This window comes from Ipomoea triloba, chromosome 11 (assembly GCF_003576645.1).
Source record: "Ipomoea triloba cultivar NCNSP0323 chromosome 11, ASM357664v1".
NCBI lineage: Eukaryota > Viridiplantae > Streptophyta > Magnoliopsida > Solanales > Convolvulaceae > Ipomoea > Ipomoea triloba.
Genome location: NC_044926.1, coordinates 18,155,935 through 18,175,511, shown reverse-complemented (window position 1 = coordinate 18,175,511; position 19,577 = coordinate 18,155,935). Strand labels below are relative to the sequence as shown.

The following is a 19,577-nucleotide window of genomic DNA, read 5'->3' as shown; positions in this document are numbered from 1 at the left end:
TCTATCTCTCTTTGTTTTGCTAGATACAGCTAATTGAAATGAATATATATAAAGGAGCTGAAGAATAGATTTGGAAGATTATAATACCTTATTGCACCGAAACTCTTTCTAATTAATCAAAAAGTTTCAAATCATTTCTTAATTAATAAAAAATTGGGGACCTCGTTTCTGGTCTAAAATTTTAAAAGAGGCCGGTGAAGAATATATTAAACGACTATAAATTATAATACTCTATGTTGCACCGAAAGACCGTAAATAAAGGTAGTATTTTCCCGATTTAGAAACGTTTGGTCTTTAAAATTTATCGAAACTCATTTGAAAACATTTATTTATTTTTCCTAATTAATAATTAAATTAAAAAATTTCAGATCATTTAATTTCATAATTAATAAAAGAATTGAAAATGAATATTTATTTATTTATTTATTTTTCTTTTTATGTCGGGAGCGGATTTTCAGGCATAAAATTCTTTTTTTTTTTTTTAAAAAAAAGTGAGAAATAAAATATCAGAAGGCTATAATACCTTATGTTGCATCGAAAATAACAGAAAATAAGGTGAGGAATAAAAAATAATTAATACCTTATTTTCAGATCGTTTATTAATACAAAATTTGGGGACTCGTTTCTGGTCCAAAATTTTGAAAAAAGGTGAAGAATATATTAAATGATTATAATACTCTATATTACACCGAAATCCAGTAAAGGTAGTATTTTCCGGATTCATAAACGTTTAGTCATTATTAAAACTTACCGAAACCCATTGTTTACAAAAATTTATGTGTTGTTTTCTAATTAATAAAAAGAAAAATCAGATCATTTCCTAATTAATAAAAGAATTGAAAATAATTCTTTAAAAAAGGTGAGGAATAGATCAAAAGATTATAATATATACCTAAATGTTCATCATGCGGACTGACACTCACATTCTAAGTGCTTCATTACGAAACGAAAAGTAACAGAATCATGTCTTTTAAGGGAGCTGTTTTTTCTTAATTTGTGTGTTTTTTGTTGTTATTATTATTTATGTGTTTATTTTTTTTTGGTTTGTTTATAAAATATGTGTTAAGCAGTATGATTAGGACACCCTTATGTTGTTATGGTTTTTAGTAAAGGGGGACCATAGCTTTTAGTAATGGGATTACCTTAAAAGATAGATGGCCCGATACTTTAGGATGGGCAAATTATTGTGTGGACTGTGATCCACACAACTGTATGAACCAGGGTTCAAAACGATGTCGTGAATTTTATGAGTTAGAATATGTAATTTATGTGTTAGAATAATGTAACTTTTGGGGTAAGATCATGTATTATATGAGTTAGAATAATGTATTGTAATAATGTACATTATGAGTTATAAAAATGTATGTTGCATTGTGTTGCGTGAAAATTATAAATTAAAAAAAATCACGTGAAACGACGTTGTGTTTGGACCGTGTTCCACACAGCTATGTTGACCATGGTCCACGCAATAACTGTTGTTCAGGATGTAGGACTCCGGAGCGAGAGATTTCGCTTTTTGCACTTAAAGATGATCATTATTAAGAGCATCCTTAATAGTGAGGTTCTTTTGCGATTTTTGAGTATTTTTTGTAAGTGTGATTAGGAAAAAGAAAAAAATGAGGGGGGAATAAAAAAAAATAAAACAAATCTATTGTTAAAAAAAAATAAAAAAAAAATAACAAAGCTCTGCATGGGCCTATGCACGAAACGCGCACAACTTCCTGTGATTTTTATTTTCTCTGTCAGTATAATACTGTTCCAAAAACCAGTGCATAGCAGATGATACTTGATCTTCTCTCTCTTGCCTTCTCTCACCTCCTACTGTTCCAAAAACCACAAATAAATCATTGATATGATTGCTCTAATTGAAAGATAACAATTTTAAAATTTAATTTAATGATAAATTATTATCTTTTTAAGGATTATTTCGAAGATGTGATTAGTTATATAAAAAAAAATAAGAATATAAATAGAAAAATGATTAATTTCAATCTCTCAATTTTGTTAAAAATTTATTTCTATTTCTAGTTATTTAATGTGTACACATATGGTCACTACTATGCAATATAATGACACTTCTGTTACCATTCTAAATGGATTATCACAGAACCAAAAAATCTCAAATTGATAGACATTTTCAAGTGTTAGGAGGGAACAAAATCAACAACTTTAGGTGATGACTAGAGAGCAAATATGTGCAAATTGAACAATTAGGGACGAAATAGCTATTAGGACTCTACATAATAGAGTCATACTATAAGTCTCAGTCCTAGTTTACTTATGATTCTCAGTCCTAGTTTACTTATGATTCTCTTGTATATATACTCTTGTATTCCTACAGTTATATTTCGTGAACTCTAATACAAACATAATTGTTCTCATCATAGCTATTACCTATTAAATAATAGAATTTTATTTTAATTAAAATTTTAAAATCTTAATAAAACTTTTTTTGTTGTTTTATAATTATTCTTAATAAATATATTAGTTAATCAATTAAATGTGACAACTAATGAGAGCTTGTGAAAGGCCCACTTATAAATACAAGTCATGTGACAAATCGTGATAACCATTAAAGTACGCTACTAGGTTGAAGAAATCAAATTTAATCTATATCTAAAAAACTTATAAGAATAAATCCATGATAGTACTCCTTATTTATTTTTGTACTTATGTGTTTATTGAGTTGTGCGTTGTACAAAAAATATTCTACTATTTTTATTAAACAAAATTATCCTTACACCGTTAAACTCCATTTAGTATATATATTAAATGCTACTATAAATATATTTAATTATTTCATATCTAAAATTCTTACTTTAACAATTATTAATCATACCATAATTATTATCCAAATTATCAATTATACTTTTTAAAATAATATGAATTCTAAAACTATGAATTTTCACTTTTTTTTTTAAATTATATACTATTATTTAAAAAAAAAAATCAATACAACTAGATTTTTAACATTGAGTATTAATATTAAGTATTTAGTTTTGTGTATCATGCATAGAAAAGACTAGTTATTTATGATGAATATTAGGTTATTATACGTATGAGTATTTAATTCCGCACCTTTCTTTTTATTGGTGATTGCTTATAATAAATTAAACATATTAATTACTTGCACAAATCGTGATAAGCTTTAGTTGTTCGTTATTTGATGAATCTGTCAATCCTATACAAATATTTGCCACACTTCTAATAAATGTTCATTTGAATCACTTTTGATGAATGCTAAATTGCTTATACAGTTATACTAAGCTTCCCCTGCTCACAAATACTCTTTTTTTTTTTTTAATATGAAAAACATACAAATTTAAACCTATATTTAATGTAATCTAAAGAATTATATAGTCATTACTTCATGACAAAACATAATCCGAAATGGAATATATGGTAGCTATGTGTGTGTAGCAATTTGTTATGACATGGGGCCAAATATACAGACATTAATGAATAAAATAGGAACAATCCAACTAGCAAAGAGTACATACGGCATGTTAGGCGCTTGGAAAGGCTGAGATTCCAGCATGTGTTTCGTGAAGAAAATAAATGCACAAATTTATTGCTTAATTTGGGACAGGACTCAAGATAGGGTACGACGATTCTAGAAGACCTTCTAGATGCCATTGATACTCTTCTCCAAGCGGACGCTAGTCGGGATGTCTCGGAGAATTACCTAGGCAGGGGATGCTCATGCCGCAAATGCACCAAAAAAAAAAAAATAGCAAAGAGTAACCCATGACGTACAAATAAAATGTTGAAGGTCTTTTACAACTTAATGAGAAATTTCATATCTCAATATGTAGGGTATAGATCAAACAAAAATTAAAAAAACAAAAACAAAAAACAAAACAAAGAAGCAAAGAATAGCCTGGTAGGATAGTTGTTATGACATCAAGGTCAATAAGACTTTGAATTTTGACCCATATGATGCCAAAGTCCAAAGGGACAAGGTTCATCATTCATGAAGAATGGCTTATTAGGGGAATAAAGGAAGGAATGCTCCAATTCTCTCCACTAAATATGTTCCCTTTGTGTTGCTGTCCTAACCCACCGACACATGCACCTCAAGCATATCCCCTAAAATCCATGTAGTACTTTGACTAGAGAACACACCATTTGGTCACAAGTCTTCCCAAGATGCTACTCACATTCCACAAAATGAATTATATACTATCTTATCTAAATAAATATAATAATAAAAAAACACAAAAAAATTTATAAGATTGAAGGAAAGTTGGTACCCTTCATTTATGTATGTTTTTCATTACTTTTTTGTGTTACATTATGCTATAGGTAAGAGTTGTATTATATATCATTTTTGACAAAAACACTATTACTATTATAACTTATAAATGCAACGATCTAGCGAAAGCGTGGTTAACGTTAGACTTCACTGCGTTGGGATCGACCCCGAGCTATTTAGGTCGGAGTGATCATCAGGAGCAAAGTTACTTAAAGAATAAAGACAGAGACCTAGATTCTTAACTTTAAACCAACCACATCGTGGCACCATTCACAAACCAACTGATTGCATGCACAACATGTGTCAGGCTTGTCGAGAGACCGGTATGTGTCTCCTTTTGTCCCTTATAAATACCACATTATTTAATGCTAGAGGGGGGATTTTTGGCATCTTCACCTACCACACCATAACTCTAGACTCTTTGACATCACGTCATTACCGAACTCAATACTTAAACCAATAAGCAATTATTAAAGGACCCGCCTACGATCTGACCTTGTGACTCGTACGTATTTGGGATTTCACCTCGTATTTATAGCATCATTTTGGCGCTGTTTGTGGGGGCTGATACAGAAAGACGTTTATCACACTCATACCAATCTCCAACAATGTATCCATATACTTGGACTTCTTTCATGAACCTGAAGCTGAAGAGAGCAACTCGGATCTACACTCATCTAATCCGACCCGAAATAATTTACTCTATCAATATATACACACCATCATATCAATCCAAAGAAAAGATTGACCAATACAAGCATATATAACAAATGAAAGGAGGAAATCTAAAGATTTTTTCATATGTAGATGAACTTTCTATACACACAAAGCACTAATTTGCTCCTAAATGCATCTTTTTCTTTCTTGAATGCTAATTACATGGGATTAATAATTGGCATTGATCTTTAGTTTTATACGACTTAGATTAGCTGCGCTCTCATGTACTAATGGGAAGAGTGATTCTCATATAAACATCACCCTATGTGTGTACGCGTTATTTTATTATTATTGAGAACATTCGACCTTTAAAATTTTCAATCTCGAAATCTTCCAAAGAGGAGAAGAAGTTCTCTCAGTCACTACTCACTAATAAACATCAATCTTGCTCACCAGAGGCTTTTGTAAGGAAATTTATTACTTTGGTTTGCTCTATGAAACCTAGTTCAAATGGATAGCCCACTATTTTCTCAACAAATATTTACTCTCAAGTCTCAATTAATCGAATGAATCGATTAATGATAGGCCTTTTGAGTCTACTAGCTATACCTCTATTGTTCAACCAATTAACAACCACCCATTGTCGCATTCCTCACAACTTGACCACTTAGTAACTTTGGTTGTGTTTAAAAAAAAAAAAAAAAAAAACTTTGGTCCTATATGAGAGTAGATTCTTAGAGGGTTGGGTAGATTACCACTACAAGAGTACTAAACGACAATATAAGAAGTCAAAAACAACCAAATTAAAGAGTAAATGAATCAATCAAAAAGATTAAAAAAAAAAAAAAAGTAGAAGAAAGAATTGAAGGAAAGGAAGGAGTGTGACTTTAACTAACAAAGGTGTGTATGTGTTTGGCACTTTGGCTTACTATAAATTAAAAGAGCTAGCTATGCACTAATGAACTCGCAAAGGCAATTTTTAGTTAGTGCCAAACGCATAAGAGGATTAATCTCAACTTTTTGACATAAAAGACTTAAAGTAAATACGGAGTAACTTTTATTCTTCAATTAAAAACGTACTTATTTTACCTCCCTATTCCATTTTGAGCAATAATACTACTCATTGCCACAAAATTTTCTACTCATAAAAAAAAATCTATAATGGTGAATAAAAATGGAAGAGTTAGTAACATTATTTTAAATTGTGAAAATAAAACTATTGAGTTAATACCTAAAATAGTCCTCGACTATAGTAGTTTTCTCAATTTCGTCCTAAACAACTTTGGTGACCTAATGTAGTCCCAAACTTTTGTGTGTTTGCTTAATGTAGTCCTCCGCTATTTCGTCAAATTGGTGTTAAATAGAGGGACCATTCAATTATTTCAATATTGGACACTCTTTTAATTTATTTATAATGATTAAATAAACCACCCATCTTTTATGAATTGTTCCAGTAATTTCAATAGAATTCTTTCACGAATTATGAATTGTCCCAATAATTTCAATATTTACATATTACTAGGACAATTCGTAAAAGATAGGTGATTTATTTAATAATCATTATAAATAAATTACTGAGTTGTTTCTATTTTAACACCAATTTGACGGAATAATAAACGGATGACTACATTGAGCAAAAAATACAAATGTCTAGGATTACATTAAGACGAAATTGAGAAAAATCACTATAGTCGAGGGTCATTTTAGGTATTAACTCAAAAACTATTACTATATTTACATTAACTCATTTTTAATTGTTCATAATTATTGATATTCTTGTTAATATTTAGTATTATAAAATTTCATTCTATTATAATATCCTAATAAAAAGTTTTGAAATTAACAACATTAGTTTTGTATTGGTGGATTTTTATTTTTATTTTTACTTTTTTTTTTTTTTTTTTTAGTTTGGAGTTATGCTTTTACCAAGGGGAGAGCGCGGAGTTTGGGGGCCGTAGCCCAGCGCCCCCCCTCCCCCCCCCCCACCCCCCTAATTTCTAAGAACTTTAAATCCACCAAATTTGGTGAATATTTAAATAGTTTATGAAAAAGCTATTGTCGATAATAATTGATGATTTTTTACTTGATAAAAGAATGATGAGCAAGACTTATGTAAATTATTTGAACATTTTATATATTAATTTTGTATTATATGAAAAATTATTATGTGTTGATCATACCATGTACTAATTAATTATTATACTATAGACCATAGTCTATACTATAGGTGGACCATTAACACACACACGTAGTTCACTTTTAGTGTACTTCATGTTTACTTTAATTAGTACATTAAAAATTACATTCAGTATACTAAAAATGAATATTTATCAATAATACGGTCTATCTTGCACAATAATCATGTATGATATACATGCATAATGATAGCGAGTATGATCCGCACTCAACATTATTATAGACTTCTTTTTTTTTTTATAACTTCGACCCTTATGTAATATTTTTTCTATCCCTAATGGTTAAAGTTTTAAAAATTTATGTTAAAACAGTTCGATTAACTAAACGGTTAATGCCAAACACCTTATGGTCGAGTGGCACCCGGTGTCCCGATTAACACTCCCACATGGATGATGAGAGTAGGTTCGAGCCTCCAGTAGGTTGAGAAAGTAGCTATGAACAGATACTACATTGTACCAGATTCTTTGTTTAACAGAGTCAGCAGGCGAAGACCTATAAAAAATTAAAATTAATTCATGTGTCTGAGTGTATTTCATAATATAATAACAGAGTAGGCGAAGACCTATAAAAACAAATAAAAAATTAAAATTAATTCATGTGTCTGAGTGTATTTCATATTATATATATATATATATCTTACTTATATAAATAAATAAATTTAAATATATATAAATATAATAACAGAGTTAGACGAGTTAACTCGGTCGAGTTAGGCGCTAGGCAGCCGGCGGTCGTCTCGAGTTAACTCGGTCGAGTTAGGCGCTAGGCAGCCGGCGGTCGTCTCGAGTTAACTCGGTCGAGTTAGGCGCTAGGCAGCCGGCGGTCGTCTCGGAGTTAGACGAGTTAACTCGGCGCTAGGCAGCCGGCGGTCGTCTCGGAGTTAGACGAGTTAACTCGGTGTCTGAGTGTATTTCATATTATATATAAATATAATAACAGAGTTAGACGAGTTAACTCGGTCGAGTTAGGCGCTAGGCAGCCGGCGGTCGTCTCGGAGTTAGACGAGTTAACTCGGTCTAGGATCGCCTAGGCGGGGATTTTTGCAACAGTGATCACCATAAGACTACTCAAGAAATTGTGACTAGCTCAATTGGTTTCTTTCTAGGTGGTAGATTGTTAGCTCAATTGGTTTCTTTCTAGGTGGTAGATTGTGAGTAAGGACACATGATTGAGCTCTAACAACCGTAGTGTGAGAGTTATACTCAGTGTGGTGTGCTCTTTGTGGGCACCAGACACTGATTCTCTCACCTAACAGGTTGCTAAGACACCGTGATTTATCTCTCCATTATCTTATCGAAGCATGGTGTGGAGGCCCTAGAGGTGAAGGAATTTTACATTTTGTGAGCAAGAAAATTGTCTCTTATGCACATTACCAGTTTTATATTAAAGAAAATAATTAAATTTCAAATAAGTTGGTTGAAGTGTATAATATAATAGTCCATTATGAAAGAGTGAGAACTGAGAAGGAACTTTTCTGGAGAAAGATTCTCAGCAACAACTAACAATGAATATTATACCCAAAAATACCATTGTTCTAAAAGAAAAGAACTCTGCCTCACATTTCTCAAAAAAAGAAGAAATAATAATAAAGATTTTTATTGAAAATTGAGAGATTCTAGTTTACTAATCATGATGGCCATGTTTTCTGCAGTCTACTAGTATATAAAATAATATAAGAAAAAACAAATAAAAATTTATAAATAAATCTAAAGGGATTTGCTATTTGCTAGGCGTGCTTAGTTCTGTAATTAGCTTGGAAGGGGCTGACATATCTTTATGGGGACATGCAAAGCAACTAGGGCGCATAATAAAATATATAATATAGAAAAAACTATTTTCCATTAAATTTTTTTTTTTATCAAATTATGTTATCTTATATCTGTTGAGAATATAATATATAAATATAAATGTGTAATCTAATTATCAGTTTAAATTTTTAGTTGAGATAAAGTACATATTTCAATTTGGTATCAGCCAACCCCATGTCAAAAGTTAGAGCAAATACCAATTTTGGTCCCACGACTATTATCAAAATGACAATTTTGGTTCACATGTTTAATTTCTATCAATTTTGGTCCCACGACTATTGTTTTAGTATCAATTTTCATCCATGACTATTGTTTTAGTGCCAAAATTCATCATGTCAGTCACCTATCCGTTTAAAACGTGCAAAAATCTAAAATTCTTAAGAGTATTTACGTCATTTTCAACTTAATATCCCAATTTGAGCATAAATAAATGGATTTAAGTCCTACGATCGATCAAAATTTGCAATTTTTCTCCTCATTTTACCTTAATTTGAGGAGGAGAACTGTGAATTATGATCGATCTTAGAGCTTAAATATCTTTATTCATGCTCAAATTGGGATATTGAGTTGAAAAGGACAAAAATACCTTTAAAATTTTTAAATTTCGGCATGTTTTAAACGGATGAGTGACCCACGTGATGAATTTTGACACTAAAACAGTAGTGATGGGACCAAAATCGGTACTAAAACAATAGTCGTGGGACCAAAATTGGTAGAAATTAAACATGTGGATCAAAATTGTCATTTTGCTAATAGTTGTGGAATCAAAATTGGTATTTTCTCTCAAAAGTTATGAGTTCAAATCTCCGCATCACTCGATAAAAAACGCACACGTGAGTGGACGTGTTGAGCATATATAATATATAAACATAAATGTGCAATCCAGCTATCAGCTTAGCCTTTTAGTTGAAATTGAACACATGCTTCAATTATATCGTTTAAAAATACATGGCCAAATTATCTTAGAAGCTAATGTTAATTTAATGAAAATTGTAACCGATGATCCAGATGTAATAATGTCAACAAAATTATGGGATTAAATGTGACAATGTCATAATAGTTGTCGACCTAATAGTGAAATTGTCCTTTATATTATGCTACAATTATATGTAGGAATAGCTGTTGTGAATCTTATTTAATTTCTATTTGATAAAATTGTATTGTTGATATATTTTTGTTCAAGGTATAAATTATAATTTTATTTAAACGCATTATATTATTATGTACGATATCATATACTTCGTAGTAGAGTTTCTTAGATATATACATTATAATTTTTTTTAATACTTAAGCAATCTCAATTTTATCGGATTAATCATAAGCATACAAGACTCCGCCTCTAGACTCACTCAGTCATTGTAGAGGTAAATCGTGAGTCACACAATCAATTTATTGATAAGACATTTGATGCATTTCATGTAGTATAGGATTGTTGTTGGTAGAAAGTTGACATTGGTGCAATAACTTCAAATATATTAACCAATCATAGAAAGTTTAAATATAATGTATATTAACATTAGGTTTAAACAATTATGTTAGGAATAAATTGTAATAAGATTTTGATTAGTCAAAAATTTATTTTTAGGATAAAAACTAATCTAGTGGATGGTCACTTGATTAAACTTGGTTGATGTGGAAGCAATGTTCGAATAAGAGAAGTCTTGGACCAAAAGAGACCCAACCAAATGGTCTAACACACACATGAAAAACACTCAATGCACAAAATAAAGCCCAAACAAAATACAAAGTTAATGGGCTGAACACTGCACACATTAAGACATTAAAGGTGAGTTTGAAATTACAAAAAAATGAACATTAATTACTATATTAAATTTGATTTAGGAAATTGAAATTATATTCGTTATTACATTTAAGAGTAATGAACGTAGTTACGAAGATAGACAATCATTAATTATATTACATACATTTTCTAAATTATTGCCTAGATTACAAACTATTCAATATTTATTGCTAATTTTTTTTTAGTATAAAATGGTTCCGAGTTAGGTAAAGTTTTCCAATCCAATATATTTCAATTGCAAATTAAATTAGCTTGAGAGTGATGGAACAAGGCAACAGAGTTGGTGATTATCACCCGCCACTGTCGTTTAGGAGGTTGAGGACGATGGAGTACCCTGGCACTCCTCCTCCACCAAAACAATGTCCTCGTTGTCATTCCGATGACACTAAATTTTGCTATTTTAACAACTACAACATGAATCAACCAAGGTATTACTGTCGGGCATGCAAGCGCCACTGGACTTATGGTGGCATTCAACGTGACATCCCCATTGGCGGCAAGTCCAACAAGGGAAGGAAATCTACCAAGAGGTACGAGAATAAGAGGGTCCAACCATCGCTACCTCAACTCCAACCATCTTGTCCACAAGCAAATGTGGCTCCTCTAGCTTTCGGCCCTTTGGCGCTTCCTCCGATGGTGACACCTTATCGCGTTGAAAATGGGTATCTCAATATGGTAAATCCACTGAGAACTATTGAGCCACCATATAACTCAAGCCAAAACGCTTTCCAGCCTACTAGTCATTATGGTTCAAGGTCACAGAATTTATTTTTGAACAATAATGATGGAGCTAGTTCATCTAACACCATTCCATTTAATGCCTCCGTAAACAGTAGCACCACTAGTGGATACACAAATGTTGGTTGGAGTTCATTGATAGCGAACCCAAATGATTGGTTGGACTTCCCCCGTAGCTTTGACCCATCAACATGATGAGCTATGTGCTAGTGCTTGTAGAGCCATTTAATGCTTAATTTCTTAAAATTTAAATTAAATACAATTTTTCGTTTTAAGTACTTACTAGTATTTTCGCCCGTGCGTTGCACGGAATGAATTTTGTTATAATGTTTTAAGAATATTTAGATCGATATATAATTATATAAATTATAACATCAATATTATATAGTGCGAATGATGAAAATGGTTGGATCAATTATGTTTTCTAATGTTATCCTTGCTTGAATTCAAGCAAATAATTGGTCAATTACCCGTGCGATGCATGGATAAATATTTTAAATTATATATATATTTAGATAATAAAATTAAAGATAGAATAATAAAAAAATTCTAATATTGAATGTGTACAATTATTTTATTATGTGATTAGTGTAAAAATATCACTCAATATAATATTTGTTCTCTTGTAATATTGAATTGCTTGTATATATTGATCGTCACAATATTTTACCAAAAAAACATATTATAAAATATTATGTTATTAGATACAACACGTGATTTTTAAACATTTGAATTTAAATAAATCAAATGTGCCTAGGATATAAACATAATTATGCAAATTACACATACATAAAATATGCTAGTAATATGCATAGTCCACATATATTGTATACATGTCATTTAATATAGATACATGTAAAAGATAATCATTGCTATTATTTTAGTCATCTAATCTAAGTAAATGCTAAATAAATAAATAAAATACAATAAATATATGAATAAATAGAAAGTCCAATGAAATAAACAAAATATATATATATATATATATATATATATATATATATATATATATATATTTACAGTAGCTTATTAAAATTGTTTTCGACAAAACAAAAAAAAAATTATCTCAATCTTTTAACCCTAACACCACGTACAATCGAATCAATCGTACCTAATTGTCAAAGCAGTACATTAGGCATTTATTCCATTGAGTAAAACGAAACAAAAAATAATAAATAATAAATCAATGAATTCAGAAATATATAAGTGAATAACATATACCTCCACATCTTCGAGCACAGATTCTAAGGTTGCTCATCGGTTGTTCTTGACTTCATAAAGACGAATTAATCGTACTTTTATTGCCCATGCAGTATTGTAGGCGTTTATCTTATTAAGTGCAACAAAAAGATGAGTCATTATAGGTAGATTTATTTTTTCTTTGTATGATGCTAAAGTGCTAAGATATAGTGAAAGATGTGGAATTTGGTGAAGGATTGTATGATTTATATAGTGATATGATAATTTATTAGATAAGAAATTTATTTAGAAAAGTTTAAAAATAAATGGTAAATGATTAATAATAATTATAATTATTGATTGACAGCCCATTTGAATAAAGCCAATTAAATTCAATTTCATTGATTTGTGCAAATTTCATTTGTTGCAGAGAATTTCATTCTTTTGAATTTATAATATGGAATAAAATAAGTTCTTAAAATATGGAATAAATATTTACAAAATATGGAATAAATATTTACAAAATTATATTCAGATGCATATTATATATATATATATATATATATATATATATATATATATTGGATGCACAATTTTGTAAATATACTATTTACCATCTAAATATAATTTTGTAAATATTTAGATCTAATTTCTAATAATGGCCACGGGATATTAAAATTATTTAATATCCTAATTTTATTGATTATATTGGATGCATTTTATTGCCTTTTTAAAATCAACTCATTTCTAATTAACAGCTCATTTGTGCGAATAATAATAGGAAATTGTATGTTGCCAATTATATTTAAGGCAACATATTCGTAATCGGAGTGATTTTGCATCAATAAAATGGAATCAGTATTCAGGACTATAATGGCTCCCAATAAAAGGGTGAGTAAAAAAAGGTATTAAGTGCCATTAATGTGGACTAATAACTTATGTTAATAATAATTTGTTATCTTTTCTTCTCCGAAATTATTATAATTTGTTATCTTGTAAGGACAAAAGAATCAATTTGAGGCTACAGCACATGTGGTCCGCTGGACCAGTTAACACTCAAATTATTGTACCACTTTGAATTAATTTTTAATTTAATTTGGCCAATCAATTATGTGAATCATTGACTATACAGCCGTAATCTAATTTCGTCATTTATTTACTTTCCGTTATTTTCAAGGTTATTATTAAGTCATTTATTTACTTTTCGTTATTTTCAAGGTTATTATTAAACCTCTTGTTTACTTATTCAACTTTTAAGGAAAAAAAAAATTGATACTACTATACATGTTTGGCTGAGCATCCCATAAAATTAATAAGACTGTAAATTACAATATATGCTTTATCTCAACTAAAAATTTAAATTGATAATTAAACAACACATTTATAATTTTATATTATATGCTCAAGTAGCTCCACCTATAGATTAACATCACTTCATTGGTATTGAAATAGTGAGTCGTCCATAAACTCAATTCCACTACCTGTTTGACTGAACCACAATGAGCTAGGGAGTCTCAAATTGGCAGAAATTGGTTGCCCATTGAATCATCATTCGATTAAAAATATATATAAAAAGTATTTATTTTCTCCTATATATATCACCCTGCTCTCCTATATTATCTTAATTTAATTATATTAATTGGTATCACTTACCTTTTATTCCAATTTTGCTTTATTAAAATATAATCAATCCTGTTATTATTTAAAATTCTTTTATCAAATTATAATTATTATTATAATTAAAATTCGTAATCACAAATATAGTAGGTGAATTGCATTTTTTTATAATTAAAATTTGTAATCACAAATACAATAGGTGAATTGCATTTTTTTAAATTTGCCTTCATTCTGAGCTGTTGATTTTTGCAAGATCAATGGCTGGGAATTCACCCAATTTTTTACCATAGTCATATAACCGCACATGATCTCTTGTGTGTATGTGTGTATTACATTTATAATATTTTTTACAGTATGAAAATATGTATTTTTTTTTATAGATTTGTGATTACTATTATAATTATACACATTAATTGCAATTATATATTTACTCAGTAAGAAACTTTATTTTAAAATTTATATAAACTCATACTCTTAATTTTTTAAAAATCATAAATATTTAGAAATCTACCTAAATACGTAATATATTAGGGACTACTTTAATCCATACAAATTTAGAAATTAAATTATTTTATTTTGTAAATATAATTCACTTAATTATAATAAATTAAATAGCAAATATAATTAAGGAAATGAAATTATAAAATCAACTAAATGTATATCATAAATATTTAAGAATTAAGGATGTGACTAAACCACAGTTTATTTAATTTCTATTTTCTTTCATTCTTTTTCTTTTTGTCGTTATAAAATTAAAAAAAAACATTTAAAAAAAACGTTTAGTTCTAAATTGTTAGGAAGAATGTTATTTAGATTTGGATGATGCTAATATTTGCAAAGATAAGCAAGTTAGAACTCTTAATTTTTCGTTGATAGCATAATTTGTAAAAGCCAAAATGGAGTTAGTGATATGAATTTGACGTTTTTTAAAGGCTGAATTACAAAATGATCTTATCCGCCAGAATTGAATTTATTATTTTGTAATAAACCGAACGAAAAGGAAATTGATTCGTCATAGTGAGATACTCTTATAACCCAAACAACAATGTAAGAAATTGACTAAAAATTCTTATACTTAGCACTACAAATTCTAGAACAATAATAACCCACCACCGTCGCCTCGTAGTAGGATCCCACAAAGTCTTCCTCGTTGCTCAACACCTACACCGCGTCGCCAATCCGGTACCTCACCGTGTTTACAGTACTCATGGTTGTTGATTTTCCGGGAGAAACCGATTTTAAGAGATAGAGAGAGAACAATAAAGGTAAAATCCGGCTCAGAATTCACAGGGAATACGAATTATGATTATAAGCAATAGTTTATATAGAAAATAAGGAAAAGAGAGAGATAGAGGTGAAAAAGGTAAGAAATTAAGAGGGGTGGAGATGGGGAAGTAGTTTAGGAAATTTGGCTGATTAGTAGGAGAAAAAAAAAGGAAAAACATAATTACGGTACTGTTATAATTTATTACCATAAAATTAATATATTAATATATTATAATTTCCTAGGCTATTGTTAGCCAAAATCCTCCAGGCTAAGATTAGGAAATATTCAATACGGCTATAAGAAATGTAAAATAATATTAATTCTATTTATACTATTACATATATTACAAATATATCACCAAATATATCACACCAATTATATCATCAATCATTCAATCACCCATTAATATTACCATATTATATTACCTATTTAACATTTTAATTTAACATCTAACCATATAATAGTATTATAGGTGAATATATATATATATATATATATATATATATATATATATATATATATATATATGGATAATTAATAAATCCAATTATTCAATCACCAACATTTAACCATAATAGGCACGCACAGGTGGATAATTAATAAATTAATTAATAAATTAATAATTAATAAATAAATATATTAATTAATAAATAAAATAACTTATTTTACCAAAATGCCACTAACTTTGGGCGGGAAAGTTTGGAAGGAGAATAATGCTTTTATATATAGTATAGATTAGAGGGTTAAACGAGTAACCTTTCATGTCACCTCTGTACCGTATTGATTGTTGAATAAATTAAATGGCTTTCTTTTAATTTACTTCACCTTAATTTATGTTATATTTTATGAAGCATATGCGCGAATGTGAGTGTTTAGGTGCACAGCATGTCAACACACATGAAGTGTGCGCGTGTGTATGCGAGTGGAATGTGAATATAGATATTTTATACAACCACATATGCTTGTTAACTTTTATCTCATCCATCTTAAATTATTGTCCATACATATCTTTATAAATGGAGTTAATTACCGATTTGGTCCCTCGACTATGAGGATTTCACCACTTTGGTCATTGACTTTCAAAATTGTCCAATTACATCCTCGACTATGGAATTTTTTACCGAGTTAGTCCTCATCCTAAACAGCGGCTGACAGACGCTAAAATTGAGGATACAAATGTAATTTCACTACCATATCTGACCGAGTTCTTCCATGTAAAGAGGAATGGGTTGCTGGGCATGGAGTCACCAATGGGAATCCGCAGATGTATGGGTTGCCGGAGAACGCTTGTTTTTCTCTGGTCTTGTTCCTTCACTAATTCGCCGGCGAACAGATACTTTTCCAAATTTGAACTCTGGGCAAGCTTTTTCCCTTGGAATAACACTGATTCCACATTCTTCTGTGCCAGCATTTCGTCTGCCATGCTCGCTGACGACTCCATTTTCCTCTCCTTCTTCTTCCCCAATATTCTGAGGCCTTGAATGCGAGCGTAGTTCTTTTTGCTACCGGACTCATCAAACGCCATTGATATAGCTTGATCTACCTGTTATTTGAAAAAGAACGTACCATGTCGGCAGCTCCGTCTCCGACGATGTTAAAAAAAGATGCAGAGGATGGCTTGAGATTTTTGATACTGAAGTCCGACTCGCCGTTTCCCAAAGACACCACCAACAAATCTTTGACACCGACGGAGAAAGGTAACTCGTGCTTGTTGTTGAGGACGTGAGTGAGGGTGGCGGCGGTGGGGCTGTTCATGGCGACGACGCCGCAGACGGCGGAGGTCTTGGTTCTACCGTCCACCGACTTAAGTTCCAATGCACAGTGAGCTGGGAAAGATGAAGAATATTAGAATTTCCTATTTTACCCTCTCATTTTGACGGTAAACCAGACTAGGGACCATTATGGTTAACGTTTCCATAGTCAAGGATATAACGACGGATTATTTTAACGTAGAGACGGACATTTCCGTCGCTAAATTGCGTCGCTAAATTCTAGCGATGCCCATTTTAGCGACGGACAATTTCCGTCGCTAACTAGTTTAGCGACAAATTTTACCCGTTTAGCGACGAAAATCATCTGTCGCTATTTTCGGGTTTTTTTGTATTGATTAAATCACTAGCAAGAGAGTCAACAAGGAACATAGGAGGAGTATCAAACCACTCCCCGCAACCTGACACAGAAAAAGCCTCCCGAGCAAGAACATGGGCGACACAATTCACAGATTGCCTAACAAAATCGAACTGGACATCATTTCTCAAAGATGCCAATTCTTTAACATTGTCCACAAGTAAACCAAAAGTAGAATGAAAGGAAAAACAAGATAAAACATTAAATAAGAGTTGAGAATCCGTTTCCACATCCACATTGCCCATACCTGTATGCTTTAGCCAACTGAGTGCCTCATGCATACACACAACCTCTGCTTCCCTCACCGCAAACAATATATACAGCTGCATATTTTTTGCCGCTAGGAAACGTCCATCATCATCACATAGCACCCACCCTAATCCCATAACATTGTGATTGTAGTCCAATGCCGCATCCGTGTTCAACTTAAGCCTTCCCCGTAGTGGTCTTTTCCACATTTCTCCACGGCCTCTCACAGTAAGCATCGCATGATTATCATTCGATGCTCTCCAATTAGCTAGAAATGAAACCACACGCTGCATCATCATATTTATGTCAAAGGGAGTCTCATTCCAGTAAGTGTCATTCCTACCACACCACAACCCCAGCATGCCATAACAAACCTATCCAACATATCACCTTGTAGCAGCTTAATACATTCAAAAAACCAAGAAGTGATATCCATGTGCATTACCTGACCAATCGTCACTCCATAGCTGAACCACACCTTTCTAGTCTCACGGCAGTCCACGAACAGATGATATGCACTTTCTTCCACAACCCTACACATATGACACATCAAGGAACAATCAACAACCTTTTAGTAGTACTTATTTTAATTACAAGTTATAATACATGCATCGATAAAATTATTGCCCAATATGAAATTTAAAATAAATAAATAATTGATTAATATAATTTTAAATATGAAAGTTAATTAATATATATAATAAAAATGATTATTTTCAATATAATTAAAATGAGTAATTTCAACATATAATAAAAGTAGTAGTAAATATTAGTATTGTAATAGATAATAGATAATTATAATAAAAATAAAAATCATGTCTTAACAGTTTTATATTGAAATGAATTAAATATACTTAATGTGATATTGATGAGCGAGTAATAATCAACTTATTTTTTGCTAATAGTGTGTTTAGAAATCCGAAACCTCAAATTTCCAGTGTTTGGCAAGGTTTGGAAAATCAATTCTAGGCAAAGGGGAAAATCACCTTGTTTTTTTAGAAAATAACTTCCCCTTTTTTTTTAGGGGAAGTCATTTTCCAAACCCTATTCTCTTCACTTTCTAAACATTCTTCCTATGTCATCTTCCTTGACCTAACTCCTCGACGACGACCAATTTGTCACCTTCCATTTGAGAAGGCGACCAGCGATCGCTTTCTCTAAAACAGGAAGGTCCACAGAGAAGGCAAACAGTTCGCCTTCTCTAATGGAAGGCGACCAATCGGTCGCGTTCCATCTTTGGTAGAAGGCGAGCCGTCTTTGGTCGGTGATTTTATTTTCGGAGCCGACCGGATAAAGTTTAGGGTATTTGACCATTTTCTTTTATGCTCATTTTTCGAAAAATGAACCAAACACACCAAGACAGTTTTCTGGAATGCATCCAAACAGTATAAATGAAACTTATTTTTCAGAAAACATTTTTCAGAAGTCATTTTCTTAGTTTCCAAATGCACTTTAAAAGTGACATGATTATAATAGTCTTATTGATATTTGGGAAAAAAATTAAATAGTTATGTAATGAAATTATATTGTAAGAATTCATATATATATATATATATATTTAAGACTTCAAATTTTGTTAAAAGTAAACTATTGCTCTGGCAAACTCTTGTTGATATTTTGAAATATTTTTAATTTCTTCTCAAAAGATATATATATATTTTTAATTTCCCCATTTTCTGTTTT

General features: G+C 30.7%; 1 protein-coding gene across 1 annotated transcript; it reads left to right on the top strand.

The window, feature by feature from the left end:
* Positions 1–10,978: 10,978 nt before the first annotated feature.
* LOC115996013 (dof zinc finger protein DOF4.5-like) lies at positions 10,979–11,650 on the top strand. Its single transcript, XM_031235156.1, has one exon. The coding sequence runs from the start codon at positions 10,979–10,981 to the stop codon at positions 11,648–11,650; it is 672 nt and encodes a 223-aa protein (XP_031091016.1).
* The last annotated feature ends 7,927 nt before the right edge of the window (positions 11,651–19,577 follow it).

Coding starts and splice junctions, on each gene's coding strand:
- LOC115996013 (XM_031235156.1), top strand. CDS start 10,979: ATGGAACAAGGCAACAGAGTTGGTGATTATCACCCGCCACTGTCGTTT.